The sequence below is a fragment of the Callithrix jacchus genome, chromosome 1 (genome assembly GCF_049354715.1).
Source record: "Callithrix jacchus isolate 240 chromosome 1, calJac240_pri, whole genome shotgun sequence".
Lineage (NCBI taxonomy): Eukaryota > Metazoa > Chordata > Mammalia > Primates > Cebidae > Callithrix > Callithrix jacchus.
The window spans coordinates 112,555,750-112,582,313 of NC_133502.1; the positions used below are offsets into that span (position 1 = coordinate 112,555,750).

Consider the following 26,564-nt stretch of genomic DNA (forward strand, 5'->3'; position numbering starts at 1 on the left):
TTACATATTTGTACTAATAATACATAAATGCTCCACTGAAGAAAAAATAAAATGTGACTTAGAGGCAATCCATGAGGAGGCATAAAAGCTTTCTTCTTCTCAAGGCTACCCCACATTGGCTAATGATTTATTCAACCAATTAAATTCTTTGTCTCTTGGGGAATTTGAATGTGAGACATATAGAGAATTACCAAATGGTAGAGAAACACAGAAACAGACAGCAATGCAGAAAAAACTATAAAAGTTAAAGCCATGAGGTAGCAAAGTCATGAATAAACAGAAAATTATGAACAAGTTGAAACAATATCAGGTGGTATGAGTTGTACTGTATCGTGATGATGATCCATATTTTGAAACTTGCTGAAAATATGTAGATAGTTTCATGTTTCTTATTTTCTCATTCATCTTTATAGTATATCACTTAAGATGATCTGAGTGGGCCTACGTGCTTTACAACTTTTAACAGTTATTAGCACAAATATTTCACAAATCTATTACCTCATATCTGTGCCCATTTCCCTGCCTAGATTAAGCCTTCATTCTTAGTCACATAGATGACTAGAACTTTCACTCTTCCATCATGTAACACAAATCTTATCATGTCTCTCTGTGTTCATGAATAATGCATATGTCATGTCATACAACAGTGTGTCATGGGGTTGCCTGTAGAGCCATTCCATCTGTGTGTGTGCATAGGCATGAGAGATTGAAAGATGGAGGAGGCTTATCATTCCCTTTGATTAGGGAGGTAAGAATCAGAAAATTAGTAGTAGCTTCATTCACTCCTCTAGCTTCCCTCACTATATATATGCTGATGACCTCTGCTTCACTATCTCCACCCTCTCCTGACCTTAGACACATAGAGCCAACTGTTTAACTGTTTACCCCACATCTCCACTGGGAGGATTTATAGACACTTGAATTTCAACATGTCTAAAACAAAGCCCATCAGCTTTCCCTTACTGTGAGAGTGATTTTATTTCCCTCTTTAGGGACTGGCATCACTATTTGGTCAAGCCAAAAAGCCAAGAGTCCTCTTCCTCTCCTCCCTCTTTCTTCATTTATAAGAAATCACCAAGTTCTCTTAATTTTACTTCTTTAATGCTTTTTGAATCTGAGCTCTTCTCTCTAATTCACTGAATTACTTTAATCTGATCCATCTCTCTCATGTAGGTAATTCACAGGTCTTTCTCTCCTATTCCAGGATCTTCCCAAATACATTCACTACTCTGCATCCATTCACAGGTGTCTATTTAAGTAAATTATGAAACATCCATACAAGGTAATATTGAGTAGCCTTTAGAATGAATGAGGCAGATTTGCATGTGCTGAATAGAAAGCTTTTATTTGATAAAAATACAAATAACTGAATAGCATGTATTGTATTATCTTTCTAGGCAAATTTATAAAGTATATGAAATGGTTTTGCTATAGTTTCATTTGTTTGCCCCCTCCAAATCTCGTATTAAAAGTTGATGCCCAGTGCTGGGGGTGGGGTCTAGTGGGAGGTGTTTGGATCATGGGAGCAGATCACTCATGAATGTCTTGGTGCCATCCTCTTTGTAATGAGTAAGTTCTCATGGTGCTAGTTCCTGCAGGTGTTGGTTGTTAAAAAAAGCCTGGCATCTCCCAGCTCTCTCTTGCTTCCTCATCACCATGTGACTTCTGCATACCAGCTTCACTCTGCCTTCTGCCACAAATAAAAGGGACCTGAGACTCTCATCAGAAGCAGATGCTGGTGCCATGATTCTTGTACAGCCTGCAGAATGATAACCCAAATAAACCTCTTTTCTTTATAATTACCCAGCTTCAGGTATCCTATTATCACAACACAGACACACTAAGACAGCTGTCACATGCACATGTAGATAATTTTAATTATTTTTCTGAGGATTCCAAAGAAAATGATTGCCGACAGGGAGAAATACTCAGAGCTTGGAGTGGTTGAGGCAGAGGATGTGGATACTTTCTTTAAAAGGCAGAAGGCATGGTGACTTTCTATTATGAAAAATTCTAAACATATACATAAGTAGGGAGATAGATACTTCCTTTCTTCATGATCACCCAGCTTCAGTAATGATTAACTTGTAGTCAGTCTTGTTTTGTTTATGCCCCTACTCACTCTACTTATAGTTCTACTGTATTATTTTAAAGTAATTTTCAGGTGTTACAGAATTTCATTAGTGGAATACTTCAGTATGTCTCTAAGATAATGTCCAATAGGATTCTCTGCGATAATGAAAATATCCTATATATGTACTTTCTAATGCAGTAGCCACAAGCCATACATAGCTAAATGAGCACTTGAAATGTGGTTGATGTGACTGAGGAACTAAACTTTTAAAGCTTTTCCTATTTTAATTGACTTAAATCTAAATGTAGAGTCACATATGGCTAGGGGCTACACAACTGAACAGCATAGCTCTTAGATATAAGGATTCTTTTTAAAATTTGTAACTGAAATAAGCCAGGCCAGGGTAGCTCATATCTGTAATCCCAGAACTTTGGGAGGTCCAGTGAGGCCAGGAGGCTCACTTGAGGCCAGGAGTTCAAGTTTATAATGAGCTATGATTGCAACGCTGCACTCCAGCCTGGGCAACAGAGAGACATCCTGTCTAAACAAACAGAACAAAACAAAACATAACTGAAATATATCAGATGTAAAAATTAGTACCATTTCCTGAATATTATCAAATTTTCAATTCTAGTGCTCAAAATTTCCCAGCTATATCATAAATGTTCGTTTTGTTTGCTTGTTTGTTTTTGAAATGAGTCTTGCTCTCTGTTGCCTGGGCTGTAGTGAAGTGGCATCACAGCTCACTGCAGCCTCAAGCTCCTGGGCTCAAACGATTCTCCTGCCTCAGCCTCCTGAGTAGCTGGCACTGCAGGTGTACATCACCACACCTGGAATTTTGTGGGTTTTTTTGGTAGAGATAAGGTCACTAATGTTGCCCCAGCTGGTCTTGAACTCCTGGGCTCAAGTGATCCTCCTGCCTTGCTCTCCCAAAGTGCTGGGGTTACAGGCATGACTCACTGCCCATAATTTTAATAGTTACTTTGCTTGAATCTAAATCCAAACACTTTATTGTTTGTTGATATGTCTCTTAAGTTCTTTTAATCTAATATTTTGATAAGGATGCATTGATTTTTATTTTATACCAATCTATGTAGTTTGAATTTTTAAACCATTTTACACCATGAATATATCATTTTTATCACTAGTGTATCATCAGAGATTGTCTCGGTGGTAGAACTCTATGCCAATGCTTGTTATTATTAAAGAATGCTTGCCTTTTTGTTAAGTACAAATCTTTTAATATAACTTTTCTCTCCTAAAGGGATCTTTCAAGCTTCTAAAATTTAATATCCAAATTCTTTTTTTCTATTTTATGCTTTTTCAACTTTTATTTTGGATTCAGAGGGTATATATGCAGGTTTGTTATGTGGGCATATTATGTGATGCAGAGATTTGGAGTATGAATTATCCTATCACTTGGGTAGTGAGCATCGTACCCAATAGTTAGTTTCACAGCTCATGCCCCCCTCTTCCCTCCCATTTCTAGTAGTCCCCAGTGTCTATTGTTCCCATCTTTATGTCTATGTGTACTTAGTGTTTAGCTCCCACTTATAAGTGAGAACATGTAGTATTTTATTTCCTGTTTCTTTATTAGTCCACTTGGGATAATGACCTCCAAATGCATCCACGTTGCTACAAAGGACATGTTTTCATTGTTTTTTGTGGCTTTGTAGTAGTTAATGGTGTATATGTACCACATTTTGTTTATCCAATCCACAACTCATGGGCACCTAGGCTGATTCCATGACTTTGCTGTGGTGAATAGCATGGTGATGAACATGTGAGTACACGTGTCTTTTGGTACAGTAATCTGTATTCCTTTGGAACACACCCAGTAATGGAATTGCCAGGTTGAATGGTACTTCTAAGTTTTTTGAGAAATCTCCAAACTAATTTACATTCCTACCAACAGTACATAAACACTCCCTACGCTGGGCGCAGTGGCTCATGCCTGTAATCCCAGCCCTTTGGGAGGCTGAAGCAGGCCGATCACCTGAGGTCAGGTGTTTGAGACCAGCCTGACCAACATGGAGAAACCCCATCTCTAGAAAAAATACAAAAAATTGTCTGAGCGTGATGGTGCATGCCTGTAATCCTAGCTACTCAAGAGGCTGAGGCAGGGGAATCTCTTGAACCTGGGAGGCGGGGTTTGCAGTGAGTCAAGATCTTTCCATTGTGCTCCAGCCTGGACAACAAGAATGAAACTCCATCTCAAAACAAAGTCAAAAACGAACAAACAAAAAACACTCGCTTTTCTCTTCAGCCTCATCAGCAACTGTTTGTTTGTTTGTTTTTGACTTTTTAATAATGTTAACAGCTATACAGACTAGTGGGAGATGGTGTCTTGTTTGGATTTGCATTTCTCCGATGATTAGTTTTGTTTCATATGTTTGTTTGACCACCTGCATATCTTTTTTTGAAAAGTGTCTAAGATCATTTCTCTTGGTGTGCAGAAACTCTTTAGTTTAATTAGGTCCTACTTATCAATTTTTGGTTTTGTTGCAATTGCTTTTGGAGAGAGTTAGCCATAAATTCTTTGCCATAGCTGATGTAGAGAAGGTATTTCCCAGGTTTTCTTCCAGGTAGTAGTTTGAGGTCTTACATTTAAATCTTGAGTTAATTTTTATGCATGGTAAAAGGTAAGGGTCCAGTTTATTCTTCTGCATATGGCTAGCCATTATCTTAGAACCATTTATTGAATAGGGAATTCTTTCCCCATTGCTTATTTTTGTTGACTTTGTTGAAGATTATATGGTTGTAGGCATGCAGCTTTATTTTTGGGTTCTCTATTCTGTTTCATTGGTCTAAGTGTCTATTCTTGTGCCAGTACCTGCTTTGGTTACTGGAGCCTTATAGTATAGTTTGAAGTTGGGAAATGTGATGCCTCCAACTTTCTTCCTTTTACTTAGGCTTGCTTTGGCTATTCAGCTTCTTTTTTGGTTCAATATACATTTTAGAATAGTTTTTTTCTATTCTGATAGGAGTAACATTGAGTCTGTAAATTGCTTTGGGCAGTTTAGCCATTGTAATTATATTGATTCTTCTAATCCATGAGCATGGAATATTTTTCTATTTATTTGTGCTGTATCTGATTTCTTTTAGCAGTGTTTTGTAGTTCTCCTTGTAGAGCTCTTTCATCTCCTGGGTTAGATATAAACCTAGGTATTTCATTCTTTTTGTGTGGTTATGGTAAATGGGATTGTGTTCTTGATTTGGCTCTTAGCTAGAATGTTATTGGTGTACAGAAATACAACTGATTTTTATACATTGATTTTATGTCCTAAAACTTTACTGAAGCCAATTATTAGTTCTAAGATCCTTTTGGCAGAATCTTTATGATTTTTAAGTATAGAATCAGACAATCAGCAAACAGAGATATTTTCACTTCTTCTTTTCCAATTTGGCTGCCTTTTATTTCTTTCTTTTGGCTAATTGCTCTGGCTAGGACTCCCAGTACTACGTTGAATAGGAGTGGTCATCTTTGTCTTGTACCAGTTCACAAGTGGAATGGTTCCAGCTACTGCCTGTTTAGTATGATGTGGGTTTGTCATAGATGGCTCTTATTATTTTGAGGTATATTCCTTCAATGCCTATTGAGGGCTTTTATTATAAAAAGATGTTGGATTTTGATATGGTTTGTCTGTGTTCCTACCCAAATCTCATTTTGAATTGCAGCTTCTACAATTTCCTCATGTTGTGGGAGGGATCCAGTGGGAGATAATCATGGGGGCAGTTTCCCCTATACTGTTCTTATGGTAGTGAATAGGTCTCATGAGATCTGATGATTTTATAAGGGGAAACCCCTTTCACTTGGCTGTCATTCTTTCTGGTCTGCCACCATGTAGGGCATGCCTTTCACCTTCTACAATAATTGTGAGGCCTCCCCAGCCATGTGGAACTATGAATCCATTAAACCTCATTTTCTTTTCTTTCCTCCTCTTTTTTTTTTTTTTTTTTTTTGAGACAAAATATCACTCCGTCACCAGGCTGGAGTGCAGTGGTGTGATCTTGGCTCACAGCAACCTCCACCTCCCAGGTTCAAGTGATTCTCCTGCCTCAGCCTCCCGAGTAGCTAGGACTACAGTTGTATGCCACCATGCCTGGCTAATTTTTGTATTTTTAGTAGAGACAGGGTTTCTCCATATTGGTCAGGCTGGTCTTGAACTCTTGACATCATGATCTGCCTGCCTCACCCTCCCAAAGTACTGGGATTACAGGTGTGAGCCACTGTGCCTGGCCAAACATCTTTTTCTTTATAAATTACCCAGCCTTGAATATGTTTTTATCAGCAATGTGAAAATAGACTAATATAGATTTCATCAAAAGTTTTTTTTTCTATCTATTCAGATGATCATATGGTTTTTATTTTTTATTCTGTTTATGTAGTGAATCACATTAATTTATTTGTGTCTGTTGAACCAACCTTGCATTGCAGGAAGAAAGCCTAGTTGATCATGGTGAATTAACTTTTTGATGTGCTGTTGGATTCTGTTTGCTAGTATTTTGTTAAGGACTTTTATGTCTACATTCATCACAGATATTGGCCTTAAGTTTTTTTCCAATGTGTCTCTGCCAGATTTTGGTATCAGGATCATGCTGGCTTTGTAAAATCAGTAAGGAAGGAGCCCCCTTCTCCTTGATTTTTTGAAATAGTTTCAGTAGGATTGGTACCAATTCTCCTTTGTATGTCTGACAGAATTCAGCTGTGAACCCATCAGATCCAGGGCTTTTTTTGTTTGGTAGGGTTTTTTAAAATTACTAATTCAAGAATTTGTTATTGGTCTCTTCAGGTTTCACTTTCTTCCTGGTTCAATTGTGGGAGGTTGTGTGTTTCCAGGAATGTATCATTTTCTTCAGAGTTTCTAATTTGTGTGCATAGGGATGTTCACAAGTCTTTAAAAATCTTTTGTATCTCTGTGGGATAAGTTGTAATGTCATCTTTGTCATTTATGATTGTGCTTATTTAAATCTTCTCTTTTTTTTTTTGTTTGTTCTCCCAGCCCTAGTGATGATAGCTGCTTTCTTCAATATCCATATCTATGATGCCTTTAGTGTTTTCTGTTTCTCTTGCCTGTTTTTCAATGCCTGTTAACATTTTTTTCAAATTAAATAGGTAATAAGATATCATGTAAGTGATCATCAGTAAACTTTCAGGTCATCTGTCAATTTATCAATTATCTATTTTTCCTCTGTTTACCTGTTTTTCTAATGATCTAGCCAATGCATTTTTATCAGGAAATTTCCACGTTTTGTGGAAATGACTAGGCAGTCTGACTTGATGTAAATAATTATCTTCAGAGTGTAGTTTGAAGTACGCCTCTGATCCCAGCACATCTCCCTCACTGCCTGTTGCCTACCAAAATTTCCACCATTAGGGAAATCATCCTTTTGGGATGAATTTTTGTCTTTGAGGATTCTGCTAAAACCCAGATGTAATCACCTAATGAGTTCTTCCTGCCTCCATCACAGATAAAACCAGCTCACTGAGACCATGGTATTGCAGTAGAGAATTTTTTTAAATGCAAAGCCAGCCACATGGAAGATGGAGTTATTACTCAAATCTGTCACCTCAAAGCCTTGGTGACTACAGTTTTTCAAGGATTGCTTGGTGGGTAGGAGGTAGAGAATGGGGCAATCAACCAGTGTTGATTAGTTGGGGATGCAGTCATTGGGGGTGTGGAATAGTGTCCTACTGCACTGAGTCAGCCTCTGTGTGGGAGCCACAGACTGGTTGAATCATGGGTTGTGCATTCTCACCCGGACCCATGATTATGTTTCAACTAGTCCTGCAGCCCCCACTTGAAGGCAGCCAGTCAGCCAGTCATCAGAAATCCAAAAGTATGAAACAAAATCTCAAAAGGCCCATCTTAGCTTCTACAATAGTGATGTTATCCCAGGAGTAAATAGGGAAATTGCAAATCTTCTGATCTCTGGAACAATGTCTGGTAATTGTTTAGCTATGGAGGTAATTGTTTAGCTATGGATACATCTTAGTAGAATTCAGGACCCTCTTGATGGTGACAGGAGGCATCCAACTGCTTAGGCAGATAGGGGTGGATCCCCAGTGAAATGCCACCTCCAAGCCCAAAACAGCCTGAAGGCAAAACCAGACTGTTGGTCCTGGTTGAAACCCAAAATACAGAGGGAGAACTTCTGTTCCTGTTTGCCAGCCCTTTCCTGATTGTTTCTTTCTGAATAATACCTTTTAACAAGTCAAATGTTGCCTTTGCAAATACTACCTAGGCCTGTCCCTCTCCCATTCTGAGCCCATAAAAAGCCCCAGACTCAGCCATATTGAGGGGGCTTTCCTGCCTTCAGATAGGGGAAACACCCTCACATTCTCTCTCTGCTGAAAGCTGTTTTATCACTCAATAAAACTCCCTGTCTTGCTCATAAGTTGATGGTCAGTGCATCATCATTCTTCTTGGGTGTGGGACAAGAACTTGGGAACTGGTATATAATCCAGAGTTGGCCTAGGCAGGCTGAGTGGGCAGGCCATCTCCAGCAGCAGGTAATGTGGTTCAGTAAGGCCCAGGTGGAGCATCACCAGCCAGAGGTTCCTGGCTTGCAAAGTGACCAAGAAGAAAATCTTGCATCACTCTCATAGTCCTAATCTTGGTCTTTCATTAGTTTTACAAAGGGTATTTAGTTTGGGAAGGGTTATTATTCTTGCTTTAAGTTTGAACTCTAAATTAAACTCCTCCCAGAGTTAGCTTAGTCTATGTCAAGGTGTGGACCAAGGACAGCTTGGAGGTTAGAAGCAAGATTATGTCAACTATGTCAGATTTCTCTTAGTGACATAATTTTGAAAAGGTGGTTTCAGAGATATTCCTCAGCATTTACAGTATGGTGTCATTCATATCATAACATAGATTAGCAGATTATATTGTTTATTCACCTGTCAGAGCCATGGCAAAAAGGAGTACAGAGCATTGTAAGTTTTCATAACTTGATCATGAGCCCTTGTTTTCCTATATCCTTGGGGTTTCCTTTGTGACTTGTGTACATTACACTCTGAATGAGTATGTGTCAACAGCATGGGGCACAGTTGAGGTGGGAGGAAATGAAGCAGAAGACAGAGTGTGGCACAGGAAGCAATATCTGAGTGTGGCAACCTCTCAACCAGGAGGTGGTCTCAGAGCCATGGCTACCTGAAAAGGGGGAAGGGAACAGATAAATGGCAGGAAGGACTGCTGAGGGTAAACTTTGCTTATTTCAGAAGTCCTGTCTCAGACTGGTCCCCTGAGGCAGAGATTGTGTTTAAGGGAAATTAATTGGCAACAAATAATCTTTTCCAAAAACTGTGATAAGAAATTGTTTGCATCACAGCATGGCCTTCCTTTTCCTGTACTATCCTTCTATATCAGTGTAAAGCTAGTCATAAGACCACGTTTATGGAGAGTCCCTGACACAGATAAACTCAGGATGTAAAATAAGCTGTAGATTGAGAAATTGTATCTCTTCTCTTATTAGGAAAGACTAGTTTTCCTTAAGCAGTTGTGGGATGGGAAACTGAAAAAGACTTACTCATTTAGGTTCTGCTATTTACAACTCTTTTTTATTCCTGCTTACAAGGTTTTCAGCACTGACACTTTTTACCAGCCTTGCACTTTTCTCCTCCTCTCCAAAATTTGTCAGAGAAATGCTTACCTATACCAATACCTATGTCCAAATCCATATTTATTTTTTTTCTCAGCAGAGGTTCCCTTACAGAGGCCTTCTTTGTACGCTAAGCAGCATTACAGAAGTACTGGAAAACTATAAAAAGATGGATCACTCACTACACGGGTATTTGATTGCTCTTATGTTTTCAAAGAGATTTTATGTCTGAAAGCTTGTGTCCTGATTGCAGGCCATGAGCAGAAAAGAGGAGAAAGGAAACTAATGTGAGCAAATAGAACAATTATTGGACTTCCATTCATGTGGGCAGAGTGATGGTTAATACTGAGTGTCAACTTGATTGGATTGAAGGATGCAAAGCATTGATCCTGGGTGTGTCTGTGAGGGTGTAGCCAAAGGAGATTAACATTTGAATCAGTGGGCTGGGAAAGACAGACCCACCATTAATCTGCTGCCAGCATGGCTAGAATATAAGCAGGCAGAAAAATATTAAAAATGGAGTTTTTTCATTGGTTTTGGAGTTTCTGGTGTTGGTTGCTTAATAAATTAGACCCCAAAATGCTAAAGACTTTACTTCTAATAGTATAGTGAACACTGATAGTCCTTGGTGTGAACTGTAGAAAGTTATGCAAAATAAATGCATTTACCACTCCTGATTCATTGCTCCTGAGAGGCAAAGAGTTTAGTGACTCTATAGATATTACTTTTGACCGTATGTGGAGAAGCAAGGAACATAATAAAGCTGGTTGGTTGCTCCTAAGTTCAGTGGACAAAGTGATTAAAGAAAATGATGAACTCAGGGATCCAATCTCCTGGCTTCAGAAACAGATAGCCTCAAATCTGCTAAGATTGCCCTAAGTGAGAGTCTTATCTCCTGTAGAGAAAGAGCTGAAATTGTGGAAAAACAGACACAAGTTCTTATCATGCAAATGGCTGACTTGCAATGAAAGGTGCATGCACAGCCTCACCAGATGTCTACTGTAAAAGTGAAGACACTGATTGGAAAAAAAAGGGAGCCTGCAAATTGGAATGGGGATGTGTGAAAGGACGCTGATGAAGGTGGGGACACTGCGTTTGTAAACCCTGATGAACCTTTTTTGCCAGAAGAAACAAGTTTCCCCATCCCCAGTAGGAGCAACATCCTGTCCCCATCTCATGTTCCCATCAGCCTTTCCACCTGTGACTGAGGAGATTAAACCCTGTGCTGCCTGAGGCAACAGTGATGGCCTCCCTTGAGGCAGTTGCCAGGCAAGATAATGTTGATTATCCTCAGTAGCCACTACCAATGCCCCGTTTTGCTTCTAGGCCTACAACTAAAGTCCCAGCAGGCTCCTGGAGGTGTTGAGATTGTTATCCATAAGGAGATGCACTGCACTTGAAAAGAACTGCTTGAGTTTTCTAATTTACATTAACAGGAATCTGGAGAACAGGCATGGGAACAGATATTAAGGGTGTGGGATAATGGGGGAAGGAACATAGAGTTGAATCAGGATGAATTTATTGATTTGGGCCCACTAAGTAGGGACTCTGCATTTAATGTTGCAGCTCAGAGAGTTAAAAAAGGTTCTAGTAGTATTTTCTTGGTTAGTTGCAATATGGATTAAAAGATGGCCCACTATGAGCAAGCTGGAAATGCCTGATATCCCTTTGTTTTTTGTTTTGTTTTGTTTTGTTTTGAGATGGAGTTTTGCTCTTGCTACCCAGGCTGGAGTGCAATGGCGCGATCTCAGCTCACCGTAACCTCTGCCTCCTGGGCTCAGGCAATTCTGCCTCAGCCTCCTGAGCAGCTGGGATTACAGGCACGCACCACCATGCCCAGCTAATTTTTTTGTATTTTTAGTAGAGATGGGGTTTCACCATGTTGACCAGGATTGTCTCGATCTCTTGACCTTGTGATCCACCCGCCTCGGCTTCCCAAAGTGCTGGGATTACAGGCGTGAGCCACGGCGCCCGGCCCCCTTTGTTTAATGTAGAGGAAGGCATCCAAAGGCCAAGGGAGATTGGGATGGTGGAGTGAATTAGTCACTTTAGACCTACTCATCCCAGCTGGGAGGGTCCAGAAGATATATCCTTGACCAACGCCTTGTGAAATATATTTGTGAGGGCAGCACCTACATCTTTGAAGAACCCTGTAATTGCCCTTCTCTGTATGCCAGATCTAACAGTAAGAACCACAGTCATTCAACTAAAAAATTTAAATACAATGAGAATAATTGGATCCCAAGGTGGCAGTGGCCAAGTAGCAGCAACCAACCATAAAAGGCAAGGTGGGCACAGCTACCATAACAGACAGCAGAGGCAAAGCAGCAATCAGAATACTTTGAGTGGTGTAGAGATTTGGCATTGGCTAATCAAGTGAAATTTACAGGACGCCTACTGTATTCCTATTTAATTTATATAAACAGAAAACTTCTAGGTCAAATGGACAAAAGACTAATATGAATTTGAATTATAAAAACAGGAAATCATGGCCCCTCAATCAATTTCCAGACTTGAGCCAGTTTACAGACCCAGAACCCCTTGAATGAAGGGGAGGCCATGTCACCTTGAGGAAGGACCCCAATACATTACCGACAATTTATGCAGTAAATCTTTCTCCCACCCTTCCCCAAGGAGATCTCTGGCCTTTTACCAGGGTAACTGTGCATTGGGGAAAGGGAAATGATCAGATATTTCAGGGACTACTGAATACTGGGTCTGAGCTGATGGACCCAAAACGTGATGATCCTCCAGTTAAAGTAGTGGCTTATAGAGATCAGGTAATTAATAAAGTTTTAGCTCAGGTGTCACTTACAGTGGGTCCCTGGGTCCTGGTCCAGTAGTCATTTCCCCAGTGCCAGAATGCACAATTGGCATAGAAATACTTGGCAGCTGGCAGAACCCCCACATCGACTCCCTGACTGGTAGAGTGAGGGCCATTATGGTGGGAAAGACCAAATGGAAGCCATTAGATCTGCCTCTACCTAGGAAAATAGTAAATCAAAAACAGTATCACATCCCTGGAGGGACTGCAGAGATTAGTGTCACTTTCAAGGACTTGAAAGATGCAGAGGTGTTGATTGCCACCACATCTCTGTTCAGTTCTCCCATATGGCCTGTGCAGAAGACAGACAGATCTTAGAGAATGACAGTGGATTATGATAAGCTTAACCAAGTGGTGATTCCAATTGCAGTTGTTGTACCAGATGTGGTTTCATTGCTTGAGCAAATTAACACATCTGCTGGTACCTGGTATGCTGCCATTGATGTGGCAAATGCCTTTTTCTCCATTCCTGTTCGTAAGGCTAATTTGCCTTCAGCTGGTAAGGCCAGCAATATGCCTTTACTGTCCTACCTCAGGGGTATATCAACTATCTGCCTTTGTGTCATAATCTTACTTGGAGAGACCTTGCTTGATTTTCACTTCTGCAAGATACATACTGGTCCATTACACTGATGAGATGTTGATAGGATCCAGTGAGCAAGAAGTAGTAAACACACTGGAATTATTGGTGAGACATTTGCATGCTGGAGGATGGGAAATAAATCTGATTAAAATTCAGGGACCTTCTACCTCAGTAAAATTTCTAGTGGTCCAGTGGTGTGGGGCCTGATGAGATATTCCACCTAAGGTGAAGGATAAGTTGCTGCATTCGGCCCCTCCTACAACCAAGAAAGAGGCGTAAAGCCTGGTGGATCTCATTGGATTTTGGAGGAAACACATTCCTCCTTAAATGTGCTACTCCAGCCCATTTGTCAAGTGACCTGAAAGGCTGCCAGTTTTGAGTGGGGTCTAAAAGAAGGCTCTACAACACCTCCAGTCTGTTGTGCAAGCTGCTCTGCCACTTGGGCCATATGACCCAGCAGATCCAATGGTGCTTGAAGTGTCAGTGGCACATAGAGATGCTATTTGTGAATGCCATAGGTGAATAACAGTGGAGGCCTCCAGGATTTTGGAGCAAGCCCTGCCATCTTCTGCAGATAACTACTCTCCTTTTGAGAGATAGCTTTTGGTTTGTTACTGGGCTTTGGTGGAAAATGAATGTTTCACTATGGGTCATCAAGTAGCCATGCGACCTGAACAGCCTATCATGAACTGTGTGCTTTCTGACCCATTTAGCCATAAAGTGAGTCATGCACAGAAGGATTCCATTATCATATGAAAGTGGCACATATATGATTGGGCTGGAGCAGGTCCTGAAGGCACAGTAAGCTATATGAGAAAGCGACTCAAATGCCCATGGTCTCCATTCCTGCCACCCTGCCTTCTGTCCCCCAGCCTGCATCAATATCTTCATGGAGAATTGCCTATGATCAGTTGACAGAGAAAGAGAAAACTAGGACCTGGTACGCAGGTGGTTCTGCACAATATGCAGCCACTACCCAAAAGTGGACAGCTGCCGAACTATAGCCCCTTTCTAGGACATCTCTGAAGGACAGTGGTGAAGGGAAATCTTCCCAGTGGGCAAAATTTCAAGCAGTGCACCTGGTTTTGCACTTTACATGGATGGACAAATGGCCAGATTTGTGATTATATACTGATTCATGGGCTATAGCCAATGGTTTGGCTGGCTGATCACTTGGAAGAAGCATGATTGGAAAATTGATGACAAAGAAATTTGGGGAAGAGGTATGTAGATGGGCCTGTTTTAGTGGCCAAAAACTGTGAAGCTATTTGTATCCCATGTGAGTGCTCACCAACGAGTGATTTCAGCAGAGGAGGATTTTAATAATCAAGTGGATAGGATGATCCATTCTGTGGACACCACTCTGCCTCTTTCCCCAGCCTCTGTCATTGCCCATGAACAAAATAGCGATGGTGGCAGGGATGGTGGTTATGCATGGGCTCAGCAACATAGATTTCCACTCACTAAAGCTGCCCTGGCTATGGCCACTGTTAAGTGCCCAGTTTGCAAGCAGCAGAGACCAACACTGAGCACTCGATATGGCACCATTCCTTGGGGTGATCAGCCAGCTACCTGGTGGCAGGTTGATTACATGGGACCTCTTCCATCATGGAAAAGGCAGAGGTTTGTCCTCACTGAAACACACTCTGGAAATAGGTTTTCCTATCTTGCATGCAATTCATCTTCCAAAACTACCAACAGTGAACGCACGGAATGCCTTATCCACTGTCATGGTATTCCACACAGCATTGTCTCTGACCAAGGCACTCACTTTAAGTATGGCAGTGGTCTCATGCTCATGGAATTCACCAGTCTTACCATGTTCCCCATCAACCTGAAGCAGCTGGATTGATAGAATGGTAGAATGGCCTTTAGAAGTCATGATTACAATGCCAACTAGGTGACAATATTTTGCTGGGGCAAAGTTCTCCAGAAAGCTGTGCATGCTCTGAATCAGTGTCCAACATATGGTACTGTTTCTCCCATAGCCAGGATTCACAGGTCCAGGAATCAAGGAGTGGAAATGAAAGTGATACTACTCACCACTACCCCTAGTGTGTCATTAGCAAAATTTTTGCCTCCTGTTCTCATGACATTACATTCTGCTGGCCTAGAGGTCTTAGTTCCAGAGGGAGGAACACTGCCACAAAGAGACACAACAATGATTACATTAAACTGGAAATTAAGATTGCCACCTAGAATTAAGTCTAGGCCAATCCAAGATGGCTGAATAGAAACAACTCCAGCACGCAACACCCAGTGAGAGACACACAGAAATCCAGAGATCTCCTAGCTCCAACCAAGGTACCAGGTACATTTCAACGTGTCTGGTCCAACAGTGAGCAAAGCCCACTCAGGGCAGACTGAGGCAGGGAGGTGTGCTGCTTCACCCTGAAAGTGCATCTGACCAGCGAGTCGGAGGCTCCCCTTCTGGCACTCCAGTCCAGATACAGCACTTCCCCCAAAGCCTCAGCAATACACAGAACAGGGGATCTTTGCCAGTCAAGCACCAGGAATTACAAGCACGGAGTTGAATAATAATCCAGGATGGTGTCCCGGATTGGCAATAGACCTAAACAGATGCATAAGCCCAAAAGGCAGCCCGGAGAGCCTGTGGACAGAGCCATTGCCCCCTGCCCCCAGAGAGAAAGGGAGCTGTAAGCAGGAGCAGCTGGGCAGGCCCCTACCCCATGACTGGAGAGAGAGGAAGCTGAAAGGGGGAGACGGCTGGGTGCTGCTGGGCGGGTCCCTCCCCTCCCCCACAATCCCCAGAGGGCTGAAGCTTTGACTGTAGCAGGTTGCGCAGCCAGTGCTACAGTCTGAACTGAAGCCTGAATGATTCAGGCCAGTGGAGGAAGGGCACAACACACCATTAAGGGGGTGGGAATGGGCTACATGTTTCAACAAAAAACACAGGAAGTCTACATAGCAATAGGACAGTGTTCCTGACAACCCAGAAGTGCCTACAGGTCAATGAAAGAGGTGGGCTTAATCTCCCATTATAAACAAAAAAGACACAGGAAGTTTCCCTAGTAACCTGAAGGAGTCCCTAGAAACCCAGTAGTGCCTCCACAGGCAGACAAGCAGCTCCCTGACAACACAGCCAGGTAAACCCACAAAGATGGGAATAAACCAGAGCAAAAAAGATGAAACCATCAAAGACCAGAACACCTCTTCTGCTTCAAGGGATCACAACTCCTCAACAACACAGGATCACAACTTGACAGAGAAATGCAACCAACTGACAGAAACAGGCTTCAAAAGGTGGATAATAACAAACTTTTCTGAGCTAAAGGAAGACGTTCTAACTCAATGCAAAGAAAACAAAAACCTTGAAAATAGGTTAGATGAAATGCTAACTAGAATAACCAGCTTAGAGAAGAACATAAATGACTTGATGGAGTTGAAAAACACAGCACAAGAACTATGTGAAGCAAACACAAGTTTTAACAGCCAAATCGATCAAGCAGAAGAAAGGATATCAGAGATTGAGGATCAACTCAATGAAATAAAAAGAGAAGACAAAACAAGAGAAAAAAGAGTGAAAAAATGAACAAAGCCTCCAAGAAATATGGGATTATATGAAAAGACCTAATCTATGTTTGATCAGTGTACCTGAATATAATGGGGAGAATGAATCCAAGCTGGAAAACATGCTCCAGGATATTATCCAGGAGAACTTCCCAAGCCTAGCAAGGCAGTCCAAATTTCAAATTCAAGAAATACAGAGGACTCCACAAAGATATTCCTCAAGAAGAGCAACCCCAAGGCACATAATCGTCAGATTCACCAGGGTTGAAATGAAGGAAAAAATGCTAAGGACAGCCAGAGAGAAAGGTCAGGTCATCCACAGAGGGAAGCCAATCAGACTCACAGAAGATCTCTCAGCAGAAACCCTACAAGCCAGAAGAGAGTGGGGACCAATATTCACCATCCTTAAAGAAAAGAACTTCCAACCCAGAATCTCATATCCAGCCAAACTAAGCTTCGTAAGTGAAGGAGAAATAAAGTCCTTATGGACAAGCAACTACTGAGAGATTTTGTCACCACAAGACCTCCTGAAAGAAACACTAAGCATAGAAAGAAACAAGTACCAGTCACTGCAAAAACAAACCAGTTGGCAAAGACCAAAAATGCAATGAAGAAAATAAGTCACTCAAGGCCTTAGAAATAGAAATTCCATTTGACCCAGCAATCCCATTACTGGGTATATATCCAAAAGAATATAAATCATTCTACTATAAGGACACATGTACACGAATGTTCATTGCAGCACTGTTTACAATAGCAAAGACCTGGAATCAACCCAAATGCCCATTGATAATAGACTGGATTGGAAAAATGTGGCACATATACACCATGGAATATTATGCAGCAATCAGAAATGATGAGTTTGTGTCGTTTGTAGGGACATGGATGAATCCGGAGAACATCATCCTCAGCAAACTGACACAAGAACAGAAAATGAAACACCGCATATTCTCACTCATAGGCGGGTGATGAAAAATGAGAACACATGGACACAGAAAGGGGAGTACTAAACACTGGGGTCTATTGGGGGGAAAGGGGGAGGGCCAGTAGGAGGGGGAGGTGGGGAGGGATAGCCTGGGGAGAAATGCCAAATGTGGGTGAAGGGGAGAAGAAAAGCAAAGCACACTGCCATGTGTGTACCTACGCAACTGTCTTGCATGCTCTGCTCATGTACCCTAAAACCTAAAATCCAATAAAAAATTAAAAAAAAAAAAAAAGTCACCTAATGGGAAAGAAAACCAGCCAGTAACAAAATGGCAGGTTCAAATTCACACATAACAGTAGTGACATTGAATGTAAACAGCCTAAATGCCCCAATCAAAAGACATAGACTGGCAAACTGAATAAAAAGTCAAAACCCATCAGTGTGCTGTATTCAGGAAACCCATCTCACATACAAAGACACACATAGACTCAAAATAAATGGATGGAAGAAGATTTATGAAGCAAATGGAGAACAAAAAAAAGCAGGGGTTGCAATCCTAGTCTCTGATAAAATGGACTTCAAACCAACAAAGATCAAAAGAGACAAAGAAGGACACTACATAATGGTAAAAGTATCAATCCAACAAGAAGAGCTAACTATCCTAAATATATACACACCCAACACAGGAGCACCCAGATACATAAAGCAAGTTCTTAATGACCTAAAACGAGATTTAGACTCCCACACAATAATAGAGGGAGACTTCAACACTCCACTGTCAATATTAGACAGATCAACAAGACAGAAAATTAACAAGGATATCCAGGACTTGAATGCAGAGCCAGATCAAGTGGACCTAATAGACATATACAGAATGCTCCACCCCAAATCCACAGAATATGTATTTTTCTCAGCACCATGTTGCACTTACTCTAAAATTGACCACATCAGTGGAAGCAAATCACCCCTCAGCAAATGCAAGAGAATGGAAATCATAATAAACAGTCTATCAGACCATGGTGCAATCAGACTAGAACTCAGGATTAAGAAACACACTCAAACCTACACAACCACTTGGAAACTGAACAACTTGCTTCTGAGTGTCGACTGGATAAACAATGAAATGAAGGCAGAAATAAAGATGTTCTTTGAAACCAATCAGAATGAAGACACAACTTATCAGAATTTCTGGGACACTTTAAAGCAGTGTCGAGAGGGAAATTTATAGCAATAAATGCCCACATGAGAAAGAAGGAAAGATCTAAAATCGACACTCTATCATCAAAATTGAAAGAGCTAGAGGAGGAAGGTCAAAAAAAACTCAAAAGTTAGCAGAAGACAAGAAATAGCTAAGATCAGAGCCAAACTGAAGGAGACAGAGACACAAAAAAAACCCTTCAAAAAAATCAATAAATCCAGGAACTGGTTTTTTGAAAAGATCAACAAAATAGACAGACCACTATCCAGGTTAATAAAAAAGAAAAGGGAGAAGAATCAAAGAGATGCAATAAAAAACGATAAAGGCGATATCACCACTGATCCCATGGAAATGCAAACTACCATCAGAGATTACTACAAACAGCTCTATTCACATAAACCAGTAAACCAGGAAGAAATGGATGAATTCCTAGACACTTGTACTCTACCAAGACTAAACCAGGAGGAATTTGAAACCCTGAATAGACCAATAACAAAGGCTGAAGTAGAGGCAGCAATCAATAGCCTACCAACCAAAGAAAGTCCAGGTCCAGATGGGTTACATAGCTAAGTGGCAGAGATATGCCAAGAAGCCAGATCTTCTAACAACAAAGTCTGGCTGGGCTGCCTGGCTACCCATACCTCCCTTTCTGGAATCCCTTTTACATATTACCTACGTGGGTTCCTGAAGGTATAAGCCATGGGTCCAGGCACCACTTACTTTATCATATGGCCCTGCCCTCCTGGACAAAGCTTGTTCTAATTTTCAAGATAGAGATTATATAACTTTCAACTTCAGCCCGGCTAAATGATCAAATTCACACATAATAAAGGGATGGAACATGTTGTTCCCTGCCCTTGCATTATTTCAGTTGTTTTCTTAAAATGAACAAACCTTTCTTGGCTTGGGATATTTATGTTACCATTCCTTGCATTCTTTCTTGTTTTTATATTCTTTGCAAAAAATCCTTGCTTGAAGTGTTCAAACTCTCCTCCAAAATGGGCACCGCTGGTAGACTCAGAAAGCCTGAGCTGCTGCTGTACAGTCCAACATCTACTCACGCTGCTGAGGCTGGAGAAGGGGAGATGGAAATGATGCTCATAGCTTTCCATCTTTGTCTGGTTCAGTGGCTAAGTGGCTTTTTACAGATGGAGTTTTTGGCTGGGGTTTAAGCCCTAAGGTTGGAAGTTTAGCTTCCCTGACTTTGTGTTTCCTGATCCTTTTCTCACTGTTCTGAGTAGTGGTTCTGTACCATCTGATTAATGCAAATGATGCAGTATTTTCTCCCTCTTTAATGAACATAGACACTTGTGATGAAAGACACATAACACATAGGATGGACAGGGAGGGGATTTATGAGTTCAGACACAAAGCTGGGGCAGTGAATGCAACCCCTTACACAGAAATTCATCAGAAAGTCTCCAATTTCAACATGTGGCACGTTTTACTCAGTATCGTCAGGTAGCTTTTATTTGATCCCTTTACTCATGAAAAAATAGCTTCAGATGGCATTTGCCACAGGTATCACAACTAGCTAGCAATTGAGAGAATCATGATTACAATGGAAGGATTTTTATTCCTGTTGCAAGGCTACACTACGATTGGCAAAATAAAAGCATTCATTCATTCTTTAGTTATTCAGCAAATGTTTATCTAGTACCTTTTCTGTGCTAGGTTTTGGGGAATTACAAAGGGAGCAGAATAATATAATCACTGATGTCATGGTGAATACAGCTCTGTGTCAGATCAGACATGAGTCAGATAATCATATAAATAAAACTTATATTTGTTTAGAAGTAAGGGAGTGATAGCCCCAAGAGAACAGATCACAAAAACAAGGTTAGTAACAATTCATGTAAAATGGGTTAATCATATTAATTATCAAGCACAAAAAGTTTCTTTATTGAAATAATCAATGATCAAGAAATCACCACTAAACAATATATCCATGTAATGTGTACTGCATTCGTACTCCTTAAATTTACACAAATTTAAAAAGAAATCTTTGATGTATCAGTATTTGAAAAATTATATCTTTTTCATCTGTGATGTTATTAGTCAGATCACAGCTGAGCTAATTAGAGGCTAAATTACTAACAGCTGCTAGCTCTTTTGGACCACAGAGCTTACAGTTAAATTTGATATTTAGAAATATAAATTTTTAAAAATAAATGGCTTATTCTGGATTATTTTAGCAGAGACGTTTTCCTCTCTTGGCACCAGGCAAGTCTACTTGGATTATTCCCTTATGGTTAGAGTAAGAAAACCTCTTTTCCTTGCACTTTAGCTGGATCTAGACTCAGTGGAAGCTAAAAGACACAGGCTATGAGCCCTCAAACCCCATCTCTATTCCACATAGGACACAGCCCCGCTGGCCTTTTCACTTCTGGAAATTTGCTTTGCTGTCTCCCTTCCCAATCCTAAAAGTCTGCATATTCATCTAGCAGCCTGGCTCCTTTGTGGCCTTTATGCAGATGAAGTGCTTGGTAACATTTTATGTCTCTCTCTTTGCAAAAGTAATATTGGTTTCCTATAAAAAAACAAAAATGTGAGCTGTCACCACTCATTGTTATCAAGTTTCTATTGTTTCTTTTTGTTTTTCAAAATTGATAAAGTACAGAATTTTAGATTCCTAAATTTCCTTTTGGTTTTATAATCTACTTCATAAAATAATTGCCCCAACCTAACCTTTCTGGTTCTTTTTAGACAAAGCAGATCAGCTGAAAACCCCACTTACAGTAAATTGTGGGGGGAGGAGTGAGGAAAGAGGGGGGATGGTGGGTTTTAATCTTGCTTTTACTCTATATTATACTTTGTGGTCTCTGTCAATGTGAAAAAGACTTGGGCATTGCATCACTGTTGGTATAATTGTTTTAGATTTCCAGAGTCACTAGCTTTACATGTGGTAGTCTTGAGTTCTGCAGTACACAATCTGCACAGCTACACCGTTGCTCATTCTTTCTGCTCTGTTCCAGGTCTATTTAACCTCTACAGTCTTCCTCTTGGTCTCTGTTCGGCACTACTGAGCCTGGAAACATCATAAGTAAATTTGACCTTCAAAGTTTGGTCCTTTTATAAACAATTTGTCCTTATCAGTGTGGCTAGATTTAGCAAACAAAAACAAGGACACCTGTTTACATTTTGGGGACATATTTATACTAAAAATTATTCCTGAGTATCTACAATTGAGATTTATTATAGTTGGGCATCCTACATTTTATCTGGCAATGCTTACCCTGCCTTTAGCTCTTTTAGGCCTGGATGTGTTTGGTGATCCCTCTGCCTGCTCAGGTGTCTTCAACCCTATCCTGGGGAATGTTCATGTCCTCTAGGGGACAATGAATTTTCTCACACAAAGTGTAAGAAGCAAAGTTCTTCTGATTGAGGAGCATGGAGGGACAGGGTCTAGATAAAATAAATGAATCTTGTCTCACAATTGTCTATTCACTAGCAATTTCCTAAGTGTTTATATTATAGCTGCTACATTGCAAGATTGCAAGTTTCTGGAAGACAGGGACTTTTTTTTTCTGTGTCACAGTAGGTTTTATTAAGATCAGAGAGATTCAATTACAATCAAATCAATCAAGCTTTAATGTATTGGCTGGCTAATAGACTTCTAAGAAAACAAACCTTCCCTAAAAAAAAGAGCAATTAATTATTTTTATTCAACTTAGCATGCAAATATCTGAATAATTTACTTTTGTTTGTTCAGTTCTCGCATGGCTCAGTTTATAAGTATTGGTGTGGAGGCTATAGGTTAAAGAAACATATTTGTGTAAACTTGCTGTCCCACATAGCATTTACCACCATACTATGTTGTTTATCTTGAGAGGCTGATATACAAGTAAATACTGGCCAGACCATATATGACAAAAGAACTCTGACCATAGTCTCTGCAGCAACCAGCCCAGGAAGCCCAACCATAACCTTTGCAGCCATTGGCCCAAACTGGTCAGAACTTGGTTCTCCTAGCTTTCCTATTGCTCTCACTTCTAACCCAGAACCAACCAGAGAAAGAAAATGTGCTCCCCAAACCAATGCTAGAGGCTTCTACATAGCCCACATCCAGCTTCCCCAGGCCAACAGCTTTTGAGCAGGGCACACCTGAAGCTTTTCCTTTTTTCTGCTATAAAGCTTTCCCACTCCTCTGCCTGACTGTGAGTCTCTGCCAAACAAAAGTGATGGTACCTGACTTCCTTGCAAGCTCTGGATGAATAACCTCTACCTGTTCTAGATCAGATTGTCTTTCTTTATTTCCACAGTTTATTAAGATCTCTATACAGAATCTTTTAAATGGCAAGATTAGCCCTGCCCAGGTTTAGGAAATCATTTAGGGCCACCAGATATCAAATATGGTGCCAGAAAAAGTGTTGAAACTGATTCAAACTTGGGTCAAGAGTCCTTTGATCTAGCTCAAATCTGTGATAATTTGACATTACTCAATCGTCTTTCCAGCACATCTCAGCAAAAGTCTCACTGCTTGTGAGTATCCTGCATACAGTCTGATTTGGGTGGCTGTTTCATTTGTGGAATTACTCAGAGGTCATATGACATTTACCTGTGGATAGTTCAAATTGACTCTATTTCCTTAGGTCTATGTTGCCCTATTCATTGAGGAACATGTGGTCTCTGATATTAGATTGTTTTAATTTGGATTCTGCCAATACCTTTTATTCATCTTGTGAGTTTGGAAAGGTACGTGGACTTATTTAAGTCTTATTTAAAAATTATTATAATGACATTAGCACCTACCTTTTAGGGTTGTTTGGGAATTAAAGCATTATTTCTCTAAGACAATTACCAAAGTCCTATTATGTAATAGTTATTCAATAAGTAATAGCTATCATTAGTACCATTATTACATAAAAATAGGTGCTTGTATTTTCAATTTAACAATCTTTTGTACTTTTGATATGACAATATGTACATTAAGTGGTACAAAGAATTAAGGCACCATCTTCATAATTAGGTAATAGCAACCTTCTTCTTTATTGGAAATTAAGCATCTCAGAACATTCATGATTGGCTATTATGCTTTTTGACCTCAGCATTCTCAATGGCTTCTACTGGTAGAGCAAGTTACAGCTAGTAACTTGGTCAAGGTTTTTGGATATAAACTTTACTTTTTAGAGTATAGACCAACCTAGATTTAAAATATGATACTCCAGAGGCACAGAAGGGTACATGACACAGCCAAATGAAGAGGCAACATGTCCTAAAATATTTTCTCTATTATCTTTTGAATCCCATTATAATCAAAGATATCTTCATGGTGAAATGCTCATTTTACAGACATGACATGATAAGTTTAATTTCAAAATCAGACAAAGGAAAAATTCTGGGGCATTTTATGTGCATTTTTGTTAATCTGATCACAGGTACAAAGTTAGTCATTCAATCCCAAATGAGACATGACCTCAATGGGAGGTTTATTCCTTGAATAAATTACAGAGATCCATACAAAGCACATGTCAATTGCACTGCCCATGTGCTCCTGTCTCCTCACTGATGTCAGAGATTTGTTCTGGGAAGCCTCTAGCAAACATTTTTGGAACAGAAATTTTGTGAGAATGTCACTGTTTTTGTCACAAAGGTAATTTAATGGTCTAACTGGAACCAAAAATGAAATAAGTTACGTTATCAAAAATTTTAAATTAAAAACTGTTTATCTTGTTTGGTGGGTTTCAGCAGGAATTAGGGCAGCACATCATGATGGAGAAGCAGGAGATCTATCAGGAGCACCAGGAATGCTTTTACAAAATACATATATTCTATTAAATTAAATGTTACTATGAACAGGCCCTCAACACAGCCTCATATAGCATATTTTTCCACTTTTCTACAGTGACTATTTCAAATATTTTCCAGTATCTTCAAATGCCTACTCCTGTCTCCTTTATCAACTACCCCTAATTATGGCAGCAGTGGGCCATCTGGAGTGGCCACCACCATTACGCTAGCAACAGTAGGGAGATGTGGCCAGGGCTGCACACTCTGTGGAGCCAGTGGGAACCAGGGACAACCAGAAGCCCCATCCCCTTCATCAGAAAGTCTCAAATGTCAACATATGACACTTTTTGCTCAGTACTGTCAGGTAGCTTTTATTTGATCCCTTTACGGGAGAAAAAACAGGTTCAGATGGCATTTGCCATATGTACCACAACTAGCTAGCTACTGACAGAATCATGATTATAATGGAAGGATTTTTATTGCTGTTCCAAGACTACACTACCTCGTGGCAAAATACAAGCAATCATTCATTCTTTAGTTATTCAGCGAATATTTATATAGTACATTTTCTGTGCTAGGTTTTGGGGAATTACAAAGGGAGCAGAATAATATGATCACTGATGCCATGGTGAATACAGCTCTGTGTCAGATCAGACATGAGTCAGATAATCATATAAATAAAAACTTACAAATTTTTGTTTAGAAGCAAGGAAGTGATAGCCCCAAGAGAACAGATGACAAAAACAAGGTTAGTAAGAATTCATATGAGTTAATCATATTAAAAAAGCAAGAATTAAAATAAATGCCAAGCACAAAAAAGTTACTTTTCTGAAATCGATCAATAAATCACCACTAAACAATATATTCATGTGATTTGTACTCCATTTGTACCCCTTAAATTTATACAAATTTAAAAACAAATCTTTGATGTATCAGTATTTGAAAAATTATATCTTTTTCATCTGTGATGTTATTAGTCAGATCACAGCTGAGCTAATTAGAGGCTAAATTACTAACAGCTGCTAGCTCTTTTGGACCACAGAGCTTACAGTTAAATTTGATATTTAGAAATATAAATTTTTAAAAATAAATGGCTTATTCTGGATTATTTTAGCAGAGACGTTTTCCTCTCTTGGCACCAGGCAAGTCTACTTGGATTATTCCCTTATGGTTAGAGTAAGAAAACCTCTTTTCCTTGCACTTTAGCTGGGTCTAGACTCAGTGGAAGCTAAAAGACACAGGCTATGAGGCCTCAAACCCCATCTCTGTTCCACATAGGACACAGTCCCTCTGGCCTTTTCACTTCTGGAAATTTGCTTTGCTGTCTCCCCTCCCAATCCTTAAAGTCTACATATTCATCTAGCAGCCTGGCTCCTTTGTGGCCTTCATGCAGATGAAGTGCTAGAAAACATTTTATGTCTCTCTTTGCAAAAGTAATACCAGTTTCCTATTTTAAAAAAAACATGGAAATGTGAGCTGTCACCACTCATTGTTATCAAGTTTCTATTGTTTCTCTTTGTTTTTCAAAATTGATAAAGAATGGAATTTTAGACTCCCAAATTTCCTTTTGCTTTTAGAAGCTATTTCAATACTATGTTGAATAGGAGTAGTGAGAGAGGGCATCTTTGTCTTGTGACAGTTTTCAAAGGGAATACTTCCAGTTTTTGCCCATTCAGTATGATATTGGCTGTGGGTTTGTCATAAATAGCTCTTATTATTTTGAGATATATTCCACTGATACCTAATTTATTGAGAGTTTTTAGCATAAAAGTCTGTTGAATTTTGACGAAGGCCTTCTCTGCATCTATTGAGATAATCATGTGGTTCTTGTCTTTGGTTCTGTTTATGTGGTGGATTACATTTACATATTTGCATATGTAAAACCAGCCTTGCCTTCCAGGGATGAAGCCTACTTGATTGTGATGGATAAGCTTCTTGATGTGCTGTTGGATTCCGTTTGCCAGTATTTTATTGAGGATTTTTGCATCAATATTCATCAGGGATATTGGCCTGAAATTTTCTTTTTTAGTCGTGTCTCCACTAGGTTTTGGTATCAGGATGATGTTGGCCTCATAAAATGAGTTAGGGAGAATTCCC

At 40.0% G+C, this 26,564-nt stretch overlaps 1 protein-coding gene across 2 annotated transcripts in view; it reads right to left on the bottom strand.

Annotated features, from left to right (window-relative positions):
- Positions 1-524: 524 nt before the first annotated feature.
- LOC108590293 (uncharacterized) overlaps positions 525-26,564 on the bottom strand; it is a 249,681-nt gene continuing 223,641 nt past the window's right edge. For both annotated transcript variants that reach the window (XR_013533986.1, XM_078368716.1), the window contains one exon: positions 525-1,759. Coding sequence is in view for 1 of the 2 variants with exons in the window: in XM_078368716.1 (XP_078224842.1) it covers positions 1,723-1,759 (37 nt within the window). In the remaining variant the exon portion in view is untranslated. The remainder of the gene's footprint in view (positions 1,760-26,564) is intronic.